Below are 22,933 nucleotides of genomic sequence, written 5' to 3' on the forward strand. Positions count from 1 at the left end.
ACTACTGAGTCTATCAAATGCCTGGAGTGGGCTTTGGCCCTTCCTTCCTGAAGTGAGGAATAGCTACAGAGAACCCTGGAGCCAAGAGACAGTGATCTGTCTGTGACAAGGGGCTGATGTTAACATCCCCCAATCAAAATAATCTCAGCTGAGACCTGATCTGAGGATCAGCATCTTCAATGTTACCCATAGCTCTGAGGTGCAATGGAATATCATCCCAGTTTCCAGTTACTTGATCTTCCTCCCTCTGAGTATTTCCCAGCACATCTTCCCCTATTATAGCTGGGTTGTCTAATTAGATATAAGCCAATTCACAGTCACAGTCTGAGTACCCAAGAGATCCATGGGCCCTTTGCCTGATTATTAATAGCCTTTATACCTTGTGGAGATGATGTCAGGAAGGAAGACAAAGAAAATACAGGTAGTTACTAGAGAAGATGTAAGTTACATAGCTGCATTGGATAGAATGTCATCTAGCCAGAGGCTTCCTAAATTAACTTAATACCAAAGCTTGCACTGAGGCTAGGTACGCACTTTGCACTAGATTATTTATTTATTTCTATGTATTCCACCTTTATTATTTTTACAAATAACTGAAGGCAGCAAACATATCCAGCACACCTTCCTCCTATTTTGCCCACAACAACCTTGTGAGGTGGGTTGGACTGAAAGAGTGAATGTTTCAAAGTCACCCAGCTAGCTTTCATGTCTAAGGTGGGGACTTGAACTCACAATCTCCTTCTTTCTTGCTTGGTGCCTTTGTTTGATTTTTATTTAATGTAAATATAATCCTCATTTAGCAACCATAATTGAGACCAGCATTTTGATTGTTAAGTGAAGTGGTTGGGAAGAGAAACCATGACTGTGCTTATGATCTTACTTCAGCTTTCCATTGCTGTAAAGACCTGCAAAGGTCATAAATGTGAGGAGTAGTTGCAAAGTTACTTTTTCAACACCATTGTAACTGCAAATGGTTTCTAAAGAAGTCAGTTGCTAAATGAAGATTACTGTATTTATATGAACCCAAGTGGGTGCGCTGGCTCAGCAGTTAAAGATGCTGAGCTAGTCTGCCCACTTAGCAGTTTGAAAGCATGCAAATGTGAGTAGATAAATAGGTACCACTTTGGTGGGGAAATAACAGCGCTCAATGCGCCTCGGCATACAGTCAGGCCATATGACCACAGAAATGTTTTCAGACAACACTGGCTCCTTTCTGCCCCAGTATCCTTTCAGATTTCTATTTCTCAACCTATTGACTTGTTTCACCTTGAGGTCATAAGGTCCTCAAGCTAAAGAACAAATATAGAGTCCTAAAGTAGGGTATATTTAGTATTGGATTAGAAAGAATTAACATAAAGGTAGGCAAGTCTTGCCCCCCCATATGTTTCGGATTATGCCTTTCATAAATCCCTAGCAACGTGATAGGTGATGGTTAATCACTGAAGTACATTAAATTGCCTCCCTTTGAGCTAACAAATCAGTTACTAGGCAACTAGTGTAGAGCTTGAGGGAAAATCTTGCAATTGAGGGTATTACATTCATGGTTACAGATAACGAGTCCTGAAGCAAGGTAATGTTTTGCACAGAATCTTTCTAAAATAAGGCCAGAGACAAATATAGTATAAAATCCAAATGTGTGACCGACACATGGTTGCCAGTATAATGTGCGTCTTTATTTCTCATTTCTGGCGGCCAACAAATTTGCAGAGTTTTGAAATACTGCCAATTCTCTTTGGGCAGGGACAGAGGTGGGAGAGAATTTATCAGGAAACATCCTACCTTGTGCAATAATACTGTGATTATATCGTCTTCAGGTTTTACTCTTTGATGTCCACGTTATTGCCTGATTCCTGTCTGCTGTCCATGAGTTCTGGCATGTATCTTATCTGTTGCTGCCTTGCAAAAGTGGGTCAGAGAAAGGAATTGAAAATGGGATGTGACTGCAAAATGTTTCCCTTAGATGAAAATGCTTGGCCTACTCTTCATTTCTTTATTTTCCCTTGTTAAGCTTTGTTTCTACCTCTTCAGTAAAACGCCTCACACAATTTATCCAAATCCCAATCCATTTCTGCAGATGGTTGTGCTAATGGACCCAATGGAGGACCCCGATGATGTGCTCCGTGCCAATCGGTCACGAGAGAAATCCTATCTGTTCGATGTAGCCTTTGATTTTGCTGCTACTCAGGTGAGGCCCACCCCAGGCATCCATATCCAGGCCCTTAAGACCGGATTGAACAGAAACTTTTTTGAACCCTGACTTTTTAAAATATATAGATGAAAAGTAGTGTTGAGATGCCAAGAACTTGTGACAGCAGATTGGCAGAAAGAGGAATTCAGTGAATAACTAAAGGTCACCTTAAAGTAGGGATCAGCAAATATGGCCCCTTTGTGACCTGTGGACTTCAACTCCCAGAATTCCTGAGCCAGCTATAGCTGGCTCAGGAATTCTGGGAGTTGGTGTCCACAGGTCATAAAGGGGTCATGGTTGCCCCCCCACCCCACTCTACAATATGTGGATGTTTATGCTTGTTATTTTGGGGGAGAGGTATTAATTTTGAGCCAAATCACCCTCCTCTTTTTGAGAAACATTTAGGGAGTCCCATCTAGTTCAACCCGCTAAGTTGTGGGAATGGGAAGAAGTGCATCGAGACATTCCTAATCTCATGTTTCCGAACCTTCTTTTCATTCAAAACAAAGCCAAGGATGCCCTAATAACCCTAACTCCATCCTGTACTCTGTTTGCTCAGCTCTAAGATGCTTATCTAACGTCTGCTGCACCTTGGGTCAGAAGCGATACAAGTGTCTGATGGGATGGTTAGACCAAACTGTCAGCTCTATTTCAAAGTAATTTGCACATAAACTGAAACTGAAGCTCTTGAGTGAGATCTGTGCCTCCTCTGCCAGGTGTTATTCATGGACTGAGAATTAGAAAAGGGAGCAGAGAAGAAGCAGAGTAAGAAGAAGAGTTTTGAGACACATAAATGACTGGAAATACAGAACCAAAATCTCTTACTTTTTGGATCAACATATTTTTGCATCATCACTTCTTAGAATATGTTGGAAGAGAAGACAGAGTTCTCATTTTATGAGTCATCATGGCCCACTTTGTGTGGATGTATAGCCAATATTAACATGCTATGTTTCTTAGACCAAGATCTTTTTAAAGTAGAGATATGAGTATTTCAAAAGGAGAAGAGCTGTCAAGTGCCAAGGGGGAGAGAGAATCAAGTCCCTTTTATTTTATTGATTTAGCTCAGAAGCAGAGTTTCAGCTTACTACCTTCCCAACCAAAGGAAAGTGTGGGTAGATTGCCTTGTTTTAACTCATCTGTTTCAGATCTATAAATCTAGTTCGTTTTGGCCTGTTTAACCATTGTCAAGCCTGGAGCAATGAATCTGACATATGGGACTAACCCAAGTAGTTGTTCTGTGTGCTACTTATTTATTTGTATCTCAAGATACATTCCAACTTCTTCAGTCAATGATCCATGAGAAGACTTGTTAGATTTTACTCCAGATAGTAAGGCAGTAGCAAACTGAAGAGCTGCTGGCATAAGAGGAACAGATAAGTTCAAGGATATCATCGTAAGGAGTTTAAAAAGTCAAGCTGGCAATCATGACTGTGCAGTTGAAGACTCACATCTGTTATACATGTGTCAACTCCACACACAGGTATTCAATTGTGCACTTGTAATTGCCACCTTGACTTTTTCTATCCCTTTTGTACAAGCCTCTGATAAGGTTGATTGCCATCCATCCCTTCACCTTTAGGGCAATTGCTTCCATTTCTTATCTAGAAATAAGTCCTTTCACGTTTTTTGTCTATTCATATTTCTTCATCTCTCTCTCTCTCTCTCTGCAGGAAATGGTCTATCGTGCCACTACTAAAGGACTCATAGAAGGGATTATCTCTGGCTACAATGCAACCATTTTTGCCTATGGCCCAACGGGTAAAAACATAGGCTCAGTTCTAGTTGAAGATGTCTATTTCATTTTCCAATGAGTTGGTAACAACCATGTGGTACCTCAGTATTATTTTAAAATTGAACCCCCTAGTTGATTAACTGCAGGATAATTGGAAGCACAAAGCTATAAATGTCAGTTCATAAACAAAGTCATTTGTTCATTTAACCTTTATTCTGTTCCATTCCACTTCATTCATAGATTGGCCTATCCCAGAAAACACATTTTAGCAGCTAGTGGTTAAAGCACCAGGCTAGAAATCAGGAAAGTGGGAGATCTAGTCCTCCCGTAGGCATGAAAACTCTCTCAGCCCAATGTATCTCATAGGGCTGTTGTTGGGAAGGGGGCATATACTGTAGGAGGAGGAAGGAATATTATGTTCACTGTCTTCCTTTATAAATATAATAAATGCAGGATAAAAAAAATAAAAAGAATGCAAGGCTCCTGTCAAAGTAAATCTAATGACAGTTTTGGATAGTCCCAGAATGGAACTGTTCCCCCATTTATCAACCATTTTTCCTCATCTCTTTCTTTATATCTCAGGCTGTGGAAAGACCTACACCATGCTTGGCACTGATCATGAGCCTGGCATTTATGTCCAGACACTCAATGACCTCTTCCATGCGATTGAGGAGACCAGCAATGACATGGAGTATGAAGTGTCCATGTCCTACCTGGAGGTAGGTTACTTTGAAGGAGTCAGAAAGGAATATGAATGAATAAATGAATGAGTCTGAAATTGCTCAGTTATCTTTTCAGGAACAGGGAGACAATCACTCAGTTACACAGAATTTCCCAATTTCTGTTAATTGATACAAGTGTTTTAGCATGCTCCTAAGGTTTGAGTACTTCAGTGTTGATTTTTGTGCAGTCGGGTGCAACTCAGTTAATATCCACCTTGCTTAGCAACAGAAATTCTGGTCCCAATTCCAACTGTAAGTTGAAGGCTACCTTTATACAAAGGGACATGAATACCAACGGACAGACTTCCCAGTAGCTAGTATGCCAGGCATGTATTGAATTCATATTTATTTACACGTTATGTGGTGTGTATCTCCTCCTATTTTGCCTGAATGGGGAAAGGTTACATGGGACCCTGTCATTTTTGTCTCCTTGTCCAACATATCCTGTCCTCTCCAACCTTTCTGCCTTTATGGCTGATGTATGGTATGTAGAGATAATTTCCATGGCAACCCATTAGGACTCACGCTATATATTATTGACTCACATTAGCAGCATGGAACAAGCAGCACTCAGCAACAAAACAGGAAAGGCAAGAAGGAGTAGCTGGAAGAAAACCCTGAGCACAACAAGACTTTCCTGAAGAAATTCTTTCTCCTTCTCCTCAACTCTGTGCAAATGTTTGAAAGTGGAGTGATCATCTTTCCTTTTTGCTTCCATTTTACTTTGGAAATCCAGTCTTTCCTACCTTCTTCTCTCTCAAACCAACTTTCTTGTGTTTGCTCAGAAATTAAACCATGCTATTTGTGATTTGGCATACAGCTCATTGCACCAGTCACTTATATATGCCTGCACCACGTTGAATCTAGTCGGTGATGTGGCTCAGACGGTGACCTTTGTTCAGCATTTGCAGCAGCATTTCAGATACCAAATCCAGGCTGCATTCAATGCACAGAAGAAGTAATGAGGTGGCGCAGCCTGATTGCCACCTTATCTCTCCGATCCAGTAATCTATTGTTGATGGGATTCCAGGTGTTGTAAGTTGGTACTAGGACGTGGAACCTGAATGTGGAGATGCTTCTGTTCTGTGATTTCACTTCGTATAGTGTTTAAGCCACTGACATTTTGAGCTCTTCCCTACACCTCCAACAAGGTGTTTCCCCCCCCATCTCTGAGAAGAGAAGGAATGTATATTCCTCATTCCCACTAAAGCAGGAAAGATTTACTTCCTCTACCTCAACAGGAAGCATCCACCCATCACTAAGATGTTCCATGAATTATCTCTGCCTTCTGCTCTTATCCTGCTCTGTCTCAGTCAGGTTTGTGTCTCTTTCATCCTGACTTTATCACCATGTCCCACTTCTCATAATCTCTACTCACTTGTTCTGGATGAGTCTCTTTGCATAGATGGGAGATGTTAGATATTTAGACAGGAACAAGGTATCTTCCATGATTGAGGCACAGTTAGCGATGGGGTGGGAAAATACGCTTGGTAGACTTTGAAAGTGGCTCTCCAGTCCTCTGGGTTGTATATGGTGGCTGAGTGGCACCTGCCTGCCTGCCACCCAGGTGCTGACTTGTGAAGCTTTTTTTCTCTCTCTTTCATTGTGCTCCTTAGCTTTCAGGCCATAGTCCATGTTAGCATTTCCCTCATTTCCCCAGTCACATCAAAAACTCTGGAGCATCCTTCAGCCAGCTCCCAGTTCCAATGACAGGATCCAACGATAGGACCCTCTGCCTTTCCTTCCAGAGCTCCTTTCCTCAGCACAAGTAGCTGAGGCTTACTGTGTGGAGAGGTTTCTCAGTTTATCACCTGCACATTCTTGCCAGCTCTGATGCCTTTATTCACAAGCTTCCTTAATAGTCCCAATTCCCACTGTGTTCTTATGGCCAACCGTGCTGAGGCAAAATATAATTTGCCATTAAAAAGGCAAGCCTTTAGATCATGCTTGCTCGTGGATTAGATTTTAGATTTTAGATTTTATTAGATTTATATACCGCCCTTTCCCGAAGGACTCAGGGCGGTTTACAGGGCATTTTAAAATCACATCAATATAAAATACAAAGTTAAAAGAGAATTAAAAGATTAAATTATCCCTGAAAATAAAACCCCAGTTAAAATTCTCAGCCTGGGTCAGAGAGCTCAAAGAGCCAAGTCTTCAGGTCCCGGCGGAATGAGCGTAGGTCAGGGGCAGTCCTGAGCTCCATGGGCAGCTGGTTCCAGAGGGCAGGCGCACCCACAGAAAAGGCCCTCTCCCTGGGTGTTATCCGCCGGCAATCTTTTACCGGTGGCACCCTGAGAAGACCCTCCCTCTGCGAGTGCAGTGGACGAAGAGAACTTGATGCTGGCAGCAGGTGTTCCCTCAAATATCCCGGACCCAAGCCATTTAGGGCTTTATAGGTCATCACCAGCACTTTGAATCTCACCCGGAGAGCAACCGGAAGCCAATGCAGCTCACGGAGTAGAGGTGTTACATGGGAGTATCGGGAGACCCCCATCACAACTCGCGTGGCCGCATTCTGCACCAGTTGTAGTCTCCGAATGGTCCTCAAGGGCAGCCCCATGTAGAGAGCATTGCAGTAGTCTAAACGGGAGGTCACGAGCGCATGAGTGACTGTGCGTAGGGCATCTCGGTCCAGGTAGGGTCGCAACTGGTGCACCAGGCGAACCTGGGCAAAAGCTCCCCTGGTCACAGTTCGTATATGATCTTCAAAATTGAGCTGTGAGTCCAGGAGGACGCCTAAGTTGCGAGCCCTATCAACGGGGGGTAACACCTCACCCCCCATCATTAAATGTGGAATAGTTTGGTTAGCCCGAGATGCCGGTACGCAAAGCCACTCAGTCTTGGCAGGATTGAGACGAAGCCTGTTTCTTCCCATCCAGACCTGGACTGCCTTCAGGCAACGGGACATCACGTCGAGGGCATCGCTGGGTTGGTTTGGGGTGGAGAAAAAAAGTTGGGTATCATCAGCGTACTGATGATACCCCACCCCAAAACCACGAATGACCTCGCCCAGCGGCTTCATATAGATGTTGAACAGGAGGGGCGAGAGAACCGATCCCTGAGGGACTCCACAAGCAAGAGGCCTTGGGGTGGATCTCTGCCCTCCTGTCAACACCGACTGCGAGCGGCCCAGGAGATAGGAGGAGAACCACAGCAACAAGAATAGTCATGCTCTTCTTTGGTTATTGCAACAAATCCCTAAATACAGAATAAATATCCAGCTCAGCTTCATTAGCATATTATTATCATTTATCACTACAAACATTTTAAATTTCTAAATTCTTTCTAGGGAGCAAAGGCTTGGGTGTTTGAGGATCTTAATCCTACAAACTAAATCATTCATTCACTCCTAAGTGTGTGTATTTCCAACAGCAACGAATACCTCTTCTTTATTCATAAGTTCATATGAAGTACTGTATATGAATAAAAAATACAAGCAAATACATTTAAGTATTGTTTCCTTAAATTTCTAGTAAAAGAAGTTTGTAAAAATTTCATAGCATGCGTAAAACTTACAAGAACCCAAAACACAGGAAGAATGTATCTTGATTCTTTGTAAGAGCGGAATGGCCAAGCTCTGTCTCTGAGGATTCTGCAAACTTGGCTGGAACAATGCAAAAGAGACCTGAATTTGATGGAAAGTGGAGAAAAGCTACAATTCTGCTGAAAACAAATGCCAGTTGTCTAAAAAAATAAATCAGAAGTGTCCAAACCGTTAAATAACAATAGACCATAGAACTCTCAAAGTAAAACTAGGTCAGATTGTCCCCATGTTCCCTGAACTTTGCCTAATGGTACCACTCCTGCTGTTCAAGGAAAATGAACATGAAACAAAATCATCAGTGATCGGACAGCAGACTTAGGCCTGCAACAGCCAGAAAAGACCAACAGGATCTGAGTGGATCATCATCGCAACAGGCAGCACAGCTTGTTTCAGGGTGCAGGCAGCACAGCTTGTTTCAGGAGAAGATAGAAAATGCCACTAGATTTGGAACTTTTCTGGACTGGGGATGAGAGTAAGACTGTGTTCTTAGGACATGCCTTTCAAGTAGAGTTAATGAGGCATCTACGAACCGATATTAGGAGAATATGTGGGGCATGTCCCAAGCATCTAAGAAGGCAGTGATCAAGAAACCAATTCCTGTCTATTCTGAAGCCTGCTACTATATAAAATTTTGTCAAGCTGCTTGTGATTCCCCAGTCCTTATTGTAGACTTTTTCTCTTGTTCTTTTAATTAGATTTACAATGAGATGATCCGAGACCTCCTGAACCCTTCCTTGGGCTATCTGGATCTGCGGGAGGATGCTAAAGGTTTCATCCAAGTGGCTGGAATCACAGAAGTTTCAACCATCAATGCTAAGGAGGTGAATTGGAATAAATCCTGCAAAGGTTCAAAAAAACATAAATTTCATTGTTGCCAAATGCAGTCTTACAAGACAGCGATCCTAACTGTTAATTTAACTTGTTTTTTCAAGAGACTACCATGGATTTGTCACTCTGGATAGCTAGTCTGGTCTGATTGTAAATCCACATCCAGTCCATTTGGTTTAAACAACTGGCAAATATGGTTATAGTAACAGTTCCTAACCTAGTTTTTTTGTTTCTCACAATGACTGTGACTCCTTGACTTGTCTTTGGAGGAACGCCGTCAACTCAGAATCCCCAGAAAGCATTCTGTTTAACTTCCCACAAATAAAATCAAAATCTCTTCTTTCTTTTTTCTTTTTAATTCTTGTACTATATTTCCATGACTAGAGTTAGGAGCTTCACTTGTTTGTTCTGTCATTTATTGGGATGTAAGACCAGAATTAAGTTGGGAAATATGACTGGCCTTCTTTGTGTTTGGAGGCAGAAGAAGAAACATAAGAGGAAACACAATTGAGATGAACAAGAAATTCCGTCTTTTTCACTCGATATTGGTGAAAGGAATTAAAATCAGATCAATATTCCCTAGCAACTAATAGCACAGAGATTTCAAAGAACAGACAGCCAAAGTGTAATTTTTGCTTGTTCAAAAGTCCATCTCACAAGTAGTAATCCCAAGCAAATGTTCATAACTCTGCAGTTTTAACTGATTTAGTTACAAAAACCACCGCTGCAAGTCCCTTGTCCTACGATAGCTTCTCTTCAGTTAAAGAAGATTGTTTGGGGCAGTCTTCCCCAAGCCATTTGAGCTAAAAATAATGGGCATTGTGGACCAATGTACCACATGACACTAAATCAAGGAAAATTTGTTTAGTTGATATTCATCTCATTGCAACCGGTTTTTGGAAGAAACATATTGATGTACTATGTGAAGAAATCTTTGCAAGGAATTGCTCTCTTAACAATTAGTTAACAAGCCTTAGAAAGCCTTAGTAAGATAACACTTGGAATACTGCATCCAGTTTTGGTCACCTTATTATAAAAAAGATGTTAGCACTCTAGAAAGAGTGCAAAGAAAAGCAACACAGATGATTAGGGGTCTGGAGGCTAAAACATATGAAGAACGGTGGTAGGAATTGGGTATGACTAGCCTAGTGAAAATATAGACTAGGGGTGACATGATAGCAATGTTCCAATATTTGAGAGTCTGCCACAAAGAAGAGGGGGTCAACTTATTTTCCAAAACACCAGAAGGCAAGACAAGAAACAATGGATGGAAACTAATTAAGGAGAGAACCAACCTAGAACTAAAGAGAAATTTCCTAACAGTGAGAACAATTAGCCAATGGAATGGCTTGCCTTCAGAAATTGTAGGTGCTCCATCACTGGAAGTTTTTAAGGAAAGACTGGACACCCATCTATCTGAAATGGTATAGGGCAGTGATGGCGAACCTTTTAGAGACCGAGTGGCCAAACTGCAACCCAAAACCCACTTATGTATTGTCAGGTGCTGGGTGGGCATGGCCCATTGGGTGAGTGTGGCCCATTGCATGGGTGTGGCCCATTGCGTGGGCATGGCTGCAGTGGTAACGGCAGACCGGATGGGACTAAAAAGTTCAATCAATTCCAACTTTGAGAGATGGTTTTTTCCCCCGCGAGAAGTTGAAATTGATTGATTGATTGAAACTTTTTTTTTTGCACATGGCAGCAGAGGCCTAGAGTGAAAAGGTTTTATAAAACCCAGCTGAAGGCTTAGGACTGGGGCGATGGTGCGTGTGCCCACAGAGATGGCTCTGCATGCCACCTGTGGCACGCATGCCATAGGTTTGCCACCACGGGTATAGGGTCTTCGGTTTGAGCAGGGGGTTGGACTCCAAGGTCCCTTCCAACTCTGTTATTCTGTGTCTATGGGTCGTCTGTATCTCTTAGCTTGCTGAGTTGCCCATTTTCTTCTGCTTTGAGCCCCACTGAACTAAAATTCTCCATACTGGGACTCAAAGTTCCCTTTTGCCTTTCCCTGGTGATGGGATCCTGTTTCTCTTTCTCCATCCACAGCTCCCCATTATCTTCTAGATCTAGATGGAAGTCACTTTGGCTTGAAAAATTATTAGGGTTAGAAGGCCTTTTGCCAGCTAAGGCCTGATCAATGCCCAGAATCACTTTCCATTAGCAGGTCTTCACTATGTTAACCCATGTCCTGCCCTCATTGAGAAAGGGGGGAAAAGGAGTTTCTGTTTCAGAATTGTCCCTTTATGTAGGTAAGTATTGCTACCAGGGCACAATCTATTGCACTAAGCCCGGTCAGGAAAAAAAAGAAGAGATAGTTCTTCTTTCTGGAAAGCAGAGAAGACAGGAGATTCTCTACACAATATAGGTTTGTGACTTCACCAAAAATAATATACTATGCGGTACAAAGGTATGATAAAATTTCAGAAGTAAAATGCATATTCCCCCCCAAAAAATATGTCTGACTCTTTGGCTTTTGTTCATGTGCATAAGGTTTAGAAAGTCTGAAGACCAGACTAAAATTGCTCTTTTGCTCTGTTCCTTCTCTCTCTGGTCATTACCAAAGGCACATTAGTAACATCAGCTTCCTTAACCTAAACCAAATAGTTTTGGTCAGACTTGGAGAGTTACATTCTTCTTGTTCATGTAGATAATGCAGTTGTTGATGAAGGGCAATAAACAACGGACCCAGGAGCCTACAGCAGCCAACCGAACATCCTCACGCTCCCATGCAGTGCTGCAGGTCACCGTGCGCCAAAAGAGCCGCATCAAAAATATTATGCAGGAGGTGCGCATAGGCCGACTCTTCATGATTGACTTAGCAGGCTCAGAGCGGGCTTCTCAGGTATGGATGTGGAGGAGAAAAAGCCAATCACCTCAAGAGTGAAAACACACACAGAGAGAGAGAGGGAGGGAGGGAGAGAGAGGGAGGGAGGGAGAAATATTAGGGAAGCAGTAAGATAAGAAGAGCTTGGTGATGAAACCACAGTAGTGAAACAGCCTTTGCAGTGGCAAACTGGAAATTGGCTAATTTCCAAATTTGGAGATGTGTTTGCATGATTACTTTCCTTAAAGTCCTATAAGTGCAATAGTGTTACTGATAAATGTTTTATTGACAGTAAAATATTCCATGTCTGTTTCACAAGACTGAACGGATAACCCTATTCCAAGGGATTTACATTCTAAAATATAGACACAAAGAATGGAGGACAGAAGGCAAATGAAAAAAACACATTTAACTAGGGAATCAGTGAAAATTGCAGCTATATGCACTCAATTACAGAAAGTTAATTTGGTGAAGAGAGTTGCTTCAAAAGGTATTCATCCTGAATTCAATTGTCAAAGAGTGTGGAATAGGAATAAATGTGAGAACAGCTCTTTAAACAATGATAGAGTAGTTGAACTATGACCAACCAAGAAGCTCACCGGAATGGTTTCGGCTCAGACAATTAGCTTATCTTGCAAAGAAAAAGAAGCAAATCTTATGTACACTATCCCAAGAGCTTTGAATGAGGACAAGTTGCAAATTTAAAGCATCCATTTTTCACAGTTTTATTTGCATGGAAATTATCAAGATAGCCAATATTTCTCATATTTCCAAAACCATACTGTGTAAAAGTGTTAGGCAATTGTGCTATAAATTAAGGATGTTTCAAAAACAGAAGTGTTAATAGTTTATTTTTATCCATTAACAAAATGGAAAGTAAATGAACAAAAGAGAAATCCAAATCAAATCAATATTTGATGTGACCACTCTTTGCTTTCAAAACAGCATCAATTCTTATGTTTGTACATTTGCACAAAGTCAGGGGTTTATTAGGATTAGAGTCAGGTGTATAATTAACCAATTATGCCAAGCAGGTGCCAGTGATCATCAATTTGTAAGTTGAAACACAAGTCATTAACTGAAACAGAAACAGCTGTGTAGGAGGCTTAAAACTGGGCAAGGAACAGCCAAACTCTGCTACTCTGGTGAGGTTGTGGAAGACAGTTTCATGTCATAGGTCATTCATCATAGCAAAACAGCACAGGAACAAGATAAAAAGTAGTTATACTGCATCAGCAAGGTTTCTCCCAGGCAAAGGTTTCAAAGCAGACTGGGCTTTCAAGATGTGCTATTCAAGTTCTTTTGAAGAAGCACAAAGAAACAGGCAACATTGAGGATTGGCCAAGGAAACTTAATGCAGCAGATGAAAGACACATGCTTACTTACATTCAACATTGAAAGAAGTCCAGCAAAGTGCCATCAGCATAGAACTGGTGGAAACCAATGTGACCCAGGTACACCTATCTATTGTCTGGAGATGTCTGGCCAGAAGTGGACTTCATGGAAGAATTGCGACCAAAAAGCCATACCTTCAATGCAGAAACAATACTAAGCACCTCAGCCATGCACAAAAACAGGAACTGCTGTGCAGAAAAATGGCAGTAGGTGCTCTGGACTGTAGGTGCTTTTATCAGGATATTTGTGCATGCTATTTGACACCATTAATAGAAAATTATCCAAGCTATCCAGTTATTTATTGTCAATTAGAATTAATACAGTCTGTCTGGTATTGCTAAATAGTGTTACTGTTTGCAGATATCAAGATGGGTGGGGCAAACTGCTTCATGTAAACAGTCATCAAACCCTATTCTCCCTCACCCTGATAATATTATTTGGCCTGTAGTGAAACATCTATAAGAAAACAACCAAGGTCAGAGAGTACATAGAACCCAACAGTTCAACCCTAAGTTACATGTATTCTCTTATTATTTGAACAAGGTTGGGTTATAGTCATGTAGAAAAAGACAATCTTTCCTTGAAAGAAGGGAAACAGAGAATTAACCAGGCTTATGACATTTGGAATGAAATTTGCTATCAGCAGAGTCTCTAATGGTCCAGTCAACTGGGGACACCTTGGACTCTCAGTCATACATTCAAATCTTAATAATATTGCCATTATGGATCAGTCCTATTTATCTGGCACTGATGCCACTTCTAAATGACCAGTTTGTAATGAGAATTAAACTATTGGAACTGAGAACTTGGTAGAACATTCATGCCTCTCTTCAGTGAACACAGCCTTACCTACATGAAAGAATGACTCTCAATCATCCAAAAGTGTCATTCTTTAGAGCTTAATGGAAATGTCTTTAACATATAGTTTCCATCCAATATTTTGATCAAGACCTTTTTTGCCTGAATGTCCTCTTCCTTTGGCTCGCCATATTTCATCTTAAATAAGGAACTGAATCTGGTTCCAGATAAGGTCTTCTTTCCATCAGTTTTTTCTTTGGTGAAAGCAGCTTAAATGTTAGTGACAGCAGTATGATCACAGGGAAAGTATATTTCAATCTGACCTCAGAATTATATCTCAGAAAAATAGGGCTTGCCTCAAGAGTTGTCTGTGTTGGAACAGCAGTTTCATTCTCATGTCCATTCTACTTTTCCCGCTCCGTAGACGCAGAATCGTGGACAGCGTATGAAGGAGGGCGCCCACATCAACCGGTCTCTGCTGGCTCTTGGCAATTGCATCAATGCTCTCAGTGACAGGACAGGCGTCAAATATGTTAATTATCGGGACAGCAAGCTTACCCGCCTTCTAAAGGTAAACTGTTCCTATGGGCAGGATTAGCAAAAAAGCAGAGGGTGCAAATAGCCTAAAAGAAGCTATGTATTTTCTATAGATAGGCAAAACAGAGTAGAGAGATTTGAGGGGGGGCTTTATTTTGTGTCAATAAAAATCCCTAAAAATGGGATGAAATGTTCCAGTGAACAAAATAGCAATCCGGTTTGTTTTGTTTGGTCATAAGTTTGATACAGTCTGCTTTCTTCTGGAGTAGAACAGAGAAAAAGAAGCATGTATGCCAAGAATAATTTAAACTGTAACTGAGGGAGATGGGGAGAGATGAGGGCTGATATAGTGTACCTATGTAAGACAAGGCAATGTTCACACTTTCCTACTGTATAGCATAGTCATAATGTGTCAGGCTATAGTTTCAGGACCTTGGAGAGTTCCAAGCAGACAACTACCGTATGTCTACAACTTAAGAGCTCAAAATAAAGCTTTTATATTTCTTGATCCAGAATCCCAAAGAGTCCATAGGTGAGAGCTGAATAGTCAAATACCTAGTATGAAGATTGTGGTTCCCTAAGCAAACATGACTTAAAAGATGTGTACTGAGGAACCTGCTTCGATGGAATTGGGCTTGAAGGAAGGCTCCTGACTGGACAGATCAGTTTTAGTATTAGAGCTTGGATTTCAAATCCATGGCCTACCTGGTGTACGTGGTTCCTCCTTTTCTGTAGATAGACTGCTGCTGAAAGTCTGGCTTGGCTTCCTGGCATCTATATTCAGTCCTGTGTTTTTTATTTCCAGGATTCTCTAGGTGGGAACAGCCGTACAGTCATGATTGCTCACATCAGCCCTGCAAGTAATGCCTTTGAGGAGTCACGCAGCACCTTGACCTATGCTGAACGTGCCAAGAATATCCGCACCACAGTAGGATGCTGCATTCCTGCCATTTTATTACTACTACTGATTTGTCTAGAATTCCAACTCTTGGAGGTTATTCAGATAACAGAAGTTGTTCCACCTGAATCCAGCAGGTTCTCCAGTCTTTCAGATCTGGTCATTGAAACATTAATTACTTTAGCCTTACCATCGGTATATTTTCTAATGGATCTGGTAAGGCAGGAACCAGAATTGGCATAACAGCATGTAAGCATTGAACAAATGCTTTCCAATCATAAGGATAAGTAATCAATGGCCAAATTTGAAGAGATTCAAGTTTAGGCAGAAAGAAAAGGCCTAAAATTGAAATCTCAGAACAGAGGTATATATACATTGAACTTGATTCCGGTGTTCTACAATTTACAGATCTTATGTATATGTGTGGCTTCTGTCTTATCTGTGATAAAGCAATTTATCTAGCTATGTTATATCACTCAACCTCTGTTTTAAGCATGTTCCTGAGTATGGGGTTGAGAATTAGGAGTCAAGATTTATTGCCATGACACAAAGTCAGAAAGTAGCCATAGAACATAGGTATTTCATATAGATTCTTGGAGAGATGATGAATCTCTGTGTCCCTGCTCTGTTGATTTGTTTGTTTCTAGAGTGGCCACAAGGAAAGGGAAGCCAATCTCCCAGGTTTTTCCCCTTTGCCATTAACTTGCTTGGCAGAAGACAAACTATCTTTATTTGCTGATAATAGGTTACCCTCACAGTGCTTAAGCACCAATATATATTATACATGGGCTCTCTTAACTGAAATATAAAAAACAGAGTTTTATTTGTATAATAGAGACATCTCTTCCCTAATCCCTTTTTTTAAAATATATATATATATATTATTGGTTTTTTAGAATAACAATCTTTAGTGCTTAGTAAACAACTTGTTGTCTGGGTTTATATATTTAACAACAATCAATAAGAGTTAATTTCTATGCTTTCATAATCAACATCCTAACTAAAAATACCTTTCCTTGGTCTTCTCTTCTTCCAATAGTATTCCCCTTTTACCAACATTGATCAGATATAGTTTTTAGTACTTTCAATGCATACAAAATTAAATATAAACATTTTTCTAGTATTTAACAATAACATCAGAGCCCTAATAAGCAGCCATATACATAGAATGAAGGCTATTGCTAAGCACATTGGTTTGTGCTTAAATTGTAAGCCGCCCTGAGTCTTCGGAGAAGGGCGGGATATAAATGGGATTAAAATAAAATAAATAAATAAGTAAATAAACATCAATATGTAATGTCATTTCTAATCAGCTTATTTTACAGTTGCATTTGCAAAAATTCATCTGATGTAAATCGCTATAAGTTCTGTTTTCAGAACTCCTATTTAGGCTTATTTTCCCCTCAATATTCAAAACATTTCTTGTCAGTTATAATTTTTTCAAAATTGATTACATTTAACTATCCAAAACATCCCAATATTTTTACATTTCCCATATCATAAAAATAAATACTATACTACTTATAAATCACATGTCTCTTACTATAAAATCCCTTTATATCCAAAAGTTGACTATTCTTTTAACCATATTCAGACAAATGTTTGGTCATATGATACTCCATCTAGTACGTCAAGTCCTCTCTCTTGAGTCTGGCTCTCGCCTGTTCTTATTTAAGCTAAGTATCCCTTCAGTGTTCAGAACATTTCTTATCAGTTATAATTTTCTCCAAGTTGATTACATTTAAATATCCAAAACATTTCTTTCATTTAAATCATCCCATTATTTTTACATTTCCAGTATCATAAAAAAATAATATAGTACTTATGAATCACATCTCTCTTACTATAAAATCCATTCATATCCAAAGTTTAACTATTCTTTTAACGTATTCAAACAGATGTGTAATCATGCACTACTCCATCTGGTAGGTCAAATAATCTCTCTTGAGTCTGGCTCTCGCCTTCTTCTTTTGCTTAGCAACTTTCCAAGTCTGTATATTCAGCTTGCCAAGGGATTCTTCCTGTGTTTTTATAGATGTTGTTAATGGAAAGACAAATTGAGTAAGGTATTTTTGAGCAGGATTTTTGCCCATTTATATTCGCTATTTCCCTTCTCCCTCAATTTCTCTTTTCATTTTTTGTCTCCCAAACTCTAGTGGTTCTCCTGACAGCTCTATTTTACATTTTATCAAGTCTTCTTTCTTATCTTCAGGTTTCTTTTGAAGTTCTGAAAGATAAAGTGTCTTTTCCATTTCCAATATTATAGTAAAATCTTGCAGATTTTTCTTTGTGTTAAGCTGTAATTTTCTTCATGTGTGGCCTCCATCTTTAGATCACTTTTCTCTGGTTTCTGTTCTATTATCTGATTTATTTGTTCATTCTTTGTCACCATTTTCTGAGAATTTTTTAATTGTGAACTTAGGTCAAGGATATGCTCATTTATATCATCAAAATTGTTTTTAATCTCATTATGATTTGAACATTGTTATTTGGATTACCGGTAGTTGCAGCATAGCATACATTTCCTCCTGGAAAATATTTGTCTTGTCTTGAAGCATTACTCCTGCAGATCTCTTGATGTTCCAGACTGGGGATTTTAGAAAAGAGTATTGTGTGTGGTTTCTTACCACTTTTAGTTGTATACGCAACCTCCATTTTCATCATACCAACCAGTCCTAAATTCAAAATACTATAATGTTATATGTTTCTTATCTTTATGAATAGTCCAAAATGTTCAACCACTTAAAAACAATGCAGTAATTTTCCCCCTAGAGGTATAGCCAAAAAGTCAAAGTTTTTCTTTCTTTGCAAATGATTCTTAAACTTTAATATCACAGCTCAGTAATTGTTTATAATCAAAGAAGGTCAGCAGTTTTCATAGCAATTGTATTTCTCATCTGCAGTAGAGAGCCCAGTGTGTTTTCTTTCCTCTATTCCCAGCTGTTCTCTGTTTAGCTAAGAATTACTGAGGATTAAAGGCATGAATTGTACTCTGTTTCTGGGCTCTTGCCAATTTCTGAAGCAGGGCAGCTGTAGTTCTATACTGTGTTCCACCACTGTGTCAGTGGCTGTTTATTTCCCAACTTTTAAAACAAAAAGATTATTTTCTTATAATTTCATCAGTATTCTTTTAAATGGAAAATCTTAACAATTTCCATAGTTTTCGGTTTTATCCAAATTTTAGCTTTACATTAGTCCATTTCAATGTATTTTTGTCCCCCCTAAAAATTAAATTGCCGCTTCTGTCTATGGAATGGTGGGGTTATAGTCCCCTTCCTTCTCACTTTTGGAGGACTTTTTGCTTCTTGGGGATCTTTTCCAGGCAATCAATTTCAAAATAGAGAACAGAAAATCAATATTCTCACCCAGCTCCAACACGCTGTTTAGAGTTGTTCTTAGTTGGTGCTTTTGGACTTCGGATGCCAGTAGCTTGAGCTAGTCACCGGAGTGCAGCTACCCTTTCTCCTATCGGGTTGGAGGGCTTCCTCCAGATCAAATGGATCGACCATCATCTTTCCGTGATTGACAGGGAGACCCTCCCTCTGGGGCGAATTTAGACCCATTTAGGTTCCCAGGCAGGGTGAAACCAGCTGTGGAGTGCAGAACTGTGCAATCAATCGGCCATGTTGCTACATTGCAAAACCGGAAGGCCTCTTCCCTAATCCCTTAAGAGTCATCAGATCAACATGAAATCGCTTTGGAGACATGGCAATAGCTTGAAATACTCTACAGCAGTGATGACGAACCTTTTAGAGACCAAGTGCCCAAAAACCACCCCTGCCTGTCCCCGCTCTGTCCCCTGTCTTCCGGCCCCCACCCTGCCACCCCACCTGTCTGCAGGGCCACTCACCATCTCCACGGCCGACTGCAGATCACCCAGGCGGCCCAGCAGTGCCATAATGGCCATGCCCTCCGCATCAACTGTACGCATTGGAGCACAAGGGCGGAGTCTTGTCCCCGCTGCCCAGCTGCCATGTTCTTGGCTGCGCTGCTCTGCACGGCCCGTGCTCGGGGGCGACTCCGGGGGGCTGCTGGTGAGGAGGGTGCCGTGGGGGGAGGCGGGGCTGGGGTGACGGCATACATGCCCACAAAGAAGGTTCTGAGTATCACCTCTGGCACATGTGCCATAGGTTTGCTACCACTGCTCTACAACAACCTTTTAGAGACTCATAATATTTCAAAGACTTAAGCAGAAACTCTTTGTAACATTGCCTGGTCTATGGAGCTGATTGAGGAGGATGCCATAGATAATTACAACAAAAATCTGGCAAAGAAGCCCTTCTTTATGCTCAGATTCAGTTGCAAAAAAACCCAAAAGAAAGAGCCTCCTCGTAATCACAACCAGATTGCAGAATTATTTGCCCCATGAGGCTTCGTTCCTTCTTGCCTTTTTATTAGATATAGAGAGTCTTGATCTGTCCGGCTCTAGTTAATTAAACAGTTGATTTTCTAACCAAAGTTTTTATGTTATACACTGATTTTAACTCTTGTATCATTACTATTTTATGGAATGATCTAGTATTTGAAAAGTATCACCCCTATAAAGTAGACAACATCGAGAAACACTGCACAGACCTAAAGTTATTTGTATTATAACAGCTATAGCAATAGAATCTTGCAAGGCTGAATGTATTTCCTTGTGTGCATTTCACAAGAATTAAGGGGAGAAGGGGTCCTGAGATGCTTTCAAACTTAATTTCTTAGCCTGGATTTTAAGTCTCATTTATCTAATTTTTGCCTTGGTCATGGATCTTTTCTCTGTTCTTCAAGGCCATTCTCTTTACTCACTACAAAAAGATTTAATTGTTGTCAGACTCTGGATTAGTGAACCTTAAATAATTAAGTAGTCTTGGATGCTGCCAGAGTTTCCTGGCACACCCAACATTCATTCCGTATAATTCTCTCATGCCTGACAGGTGAAGCGCAACCATCTCAACGTCTCCTACCACATTGCTCAGTACACAAGTATCATTGCTGACCTCCATCGTGAAATTCATCGACTGCAGTGTAAAATTGAGCAACAGGAGCCCCGTCCAATGCGGTCAGACATCCGGAGTATTCAAGGTAGGCTGAGGTGATGCTATAGCATGAAAATAACTGTGTGTTCCTGGAAGATGAGGTTATCCGTACTTCAGCCCATGATTATGCATTACCATTAATGTTCGAAGTGATATGCTTCCATATAATTGCTAAGGAACATTAATTGCTAAGGAACATTAGCAGGAGGTGTCATTGGTCATCTCATGCTTGTGAATTTTCCTTATTGTTAACTTGCTTGGCTACCCTGAGAAACAAGAGACTAAAAGCTACAGGCCTTTGGCCTGAGCCAGCAGAGTTTGGTTTAAATTCTTACATTACATATCCCTCAAAAATTTCAGAAATCTGCCTGCAACGGCATCTTGACACCTGTAGAAAAAGAAGAAAGAGAATTGTATACGTATGTATGTGTGTGTGTCATGTATTGAGTAGACTTGATAGTTCTACCTTACAGATTATAAAGGGTCTCCTGATTGACAGGTTTGATGAGGCACTGAAAGTTTTGTAGAAGTCAGATGCAGACAATTAGAGAGAAAGCATGGGCTGAAATAGAAAGGCATGGAACAAAGGGAGCAAAAACATGGCTACTCTGTAGCTTTTTTCTCTCTCTGCACTTTGGCTGGATTTCCCATATCAGTTACACTTCCTTTCTCCCCCCTTTGTATAGCCGAAGTACACCTCCGTGGGAATCACTTTGAGAGGCAGGAGATGGATCAGCTCAGGGAACAGCTGATCAGCACCTTTCGGGAGCAGATGGATGTGCGGCGCCACCTCATGGAGTTGGAGAATAATTACATGGAGATACAGATTGAGAGTTCTCGCCACCTCCTCACCATTGCTGAGTACGCAGACAGCAGGGAGCAAATAGGACACATTCCTAGCACCTCGGTTGTGCAATTCACTGTTTTCCATCAGCTTATTTTGAGAGCTTAGACTGGGTGTGCCGGTTGTCTGTCATTTGCTGGCTCTTGACTATCATGCATTTCTTCAACCTTCCTTCCTTCCCCTCTTCCACCTCTTTGCAGTTGGGAACAGGAGAAGACACGTCGAGCCCAAAAGTGGCGAGAGGAGCAAAGAAAAGAGAGTTACAACAAAGATGAAAATGAGAAGGACTCTGACACTGGGGACGAACTCTCAGATGTGCCAGAGCCACCGGAAGTGGCAGCAGCTCGGGAACACACCGCTATTCTCCTGGGGGAGCAGGATAAACTTCATAAGCAGAAGGTGTCAAAAGCCAGTGGGGTGAACAGAATATAGCTAGAGGGAGGGAGGGAGGGAAGGGAGCAGGCGTGCTGCAGCTTTATAGAACGGAGCAGTCTGCAGTCAGCAACATTTCTCCCATCCGGTGTCTGTGGCTTTCATTGGCTCTGTGACTTTCTGCCTCTTCTCTGTGCCAGGCAGAGCTGGAAAGGCGCTTCTGGGAAGTACGGCAGCGTGGGCACCGGTTAGAGGAGGCCTTGCCGTGGTGCATCAGCTCAGAAGAGCAGAGAGAGGTTCTGAGTTTGCTGTGTAAGGTACATGAACTGGAAGTGGAGAATACAGCCATACAGTCGAGTACGCTTCTCAAGGACAACTTCGTCCGTCATCAGGAACGAGCTGTGCGTCGCTTTGAGCGCTATCGCAGCCTCTGCCACCGCATCATCCAAGAACAACGACAGATCATTCATGGTATGGCCACCTATGTTGCCCAGCGGAGATCAGTTTTTCCTAGCTTAGTGCTTTCCAGAAGTGTTGGATTCTAATTCCCAGCTGGGGAGAACTGATGTAGACTTAATGGATTTGTTGAGATGTGTGTGTGTGCATGCCATGGGTATATGAGCATGTATACTCTTGATACAATGTGATAGAGGGGGGCTCTGTGAACCCAAGTTCTTGCACTGAGGAGGATGCATGTAAGAAAATAAGAGATGTTAGCATGGTAATCATCTACTTTCCCAGACTTCCTTGGGGCACAACACAGCTCTCTAGCCTTTCTTTCAAGTTGACATGCCTTACCTTTGCTTATAAATTACAAATGCAATTGTAAAATCTTTCTTGCCTCACAATTCTGTGGCATCCCACAGTACTATACTCAGGAATGTCAAACTCAGACCATAATGAGAGAAGTATCAACACTAGTTCATTAACCTGAAGGTTGCAATAATGAAGTCTTTTCAAACTTTGGCCTAAAAATCTCTAGTGTGTAATTATCCTTAGGAGCAAACAGCATAGAACTTCATAGTGCTTCATTTTAGTTGCTGTACTGTTTTATATGTAAACAAGGGGCTTTCTGTTTTTTCTGGCTTATCTTTATTGATGCTGGCTCTATAAAATCATCCTGAAGAGCCACGTGCAGGTCATGAGTTTGAGACCCAGGATTACTTTGCAGCTGGTTACCCTGACTTAGCCTATTGCAGTCATGGCATTGATGCTTTTGCCATC

The 22,933-nt window shown here is 41.1% G+C and overlaps 1 protein-coding gene across 1 annotated transcript in view; it reads left to right on the plus strand.

Moving 5' to 3' along the window:
• The window catches only part of LOC308664018 (kinesin-like protein KIF19), a gene marked incomplete at its 5' end in the record, with an annotated part of 76,021 nt that overhangs the window by 43,270 nt on the left and 9,818 nt on the right, over nt 1-22,933 (plus strand). Inside the window, 11 exons of the mRNA XM_081320925.1 lie at nt 2,075-2,185; nt 3,862-3,949; nt 4,506-4,642; nt 8,888-9,013; nt 11,671-11,865; nt 14,465-14,611; nt 15,383-15,505; nt 20,392-20,539; nt 21,180-21,354; nt 21,538-21,736; nt 21,910-22,180. Of these exons, the coding sequence (XP_081177051.1) occupies nt 2,075-2,185; nt 3,862-3,949; nt 4,506-4,642; nt 8,888-9,013; nt 11,671-11,865; nt 14,465-14,611; nt 15,383-15,505; nt 20,392-20,539; nt 21,180-21,354; nt 21,538-21,736; nt 21,910-22,180 (1,720 nt within the window). The remainder of the gene's footprint in view (nt 1-2,074; nt 2,186-3,861; nt 3,950-4,505; nt 4,643-8,887; nt 9,014-11,670; nt 11,866-14,464; nt 14,612-15,382; nt 15,506-20,391; nt 20,540-21,179; nt 21,355-21,537; nt 21,737-21,909; nt 22,181-22,933) is intronic.

Source organism: Vipera berus (genome assembly GCF_964194415.1).
Source record: "Vipera berus genome assembly, chromosome: 2".
Taxonomy (NCBI): Eukaryota; Metazoa; Chordata; class Lepidosauria; order Squamata; family Viperidae; genus Vipera; species Vipera berus.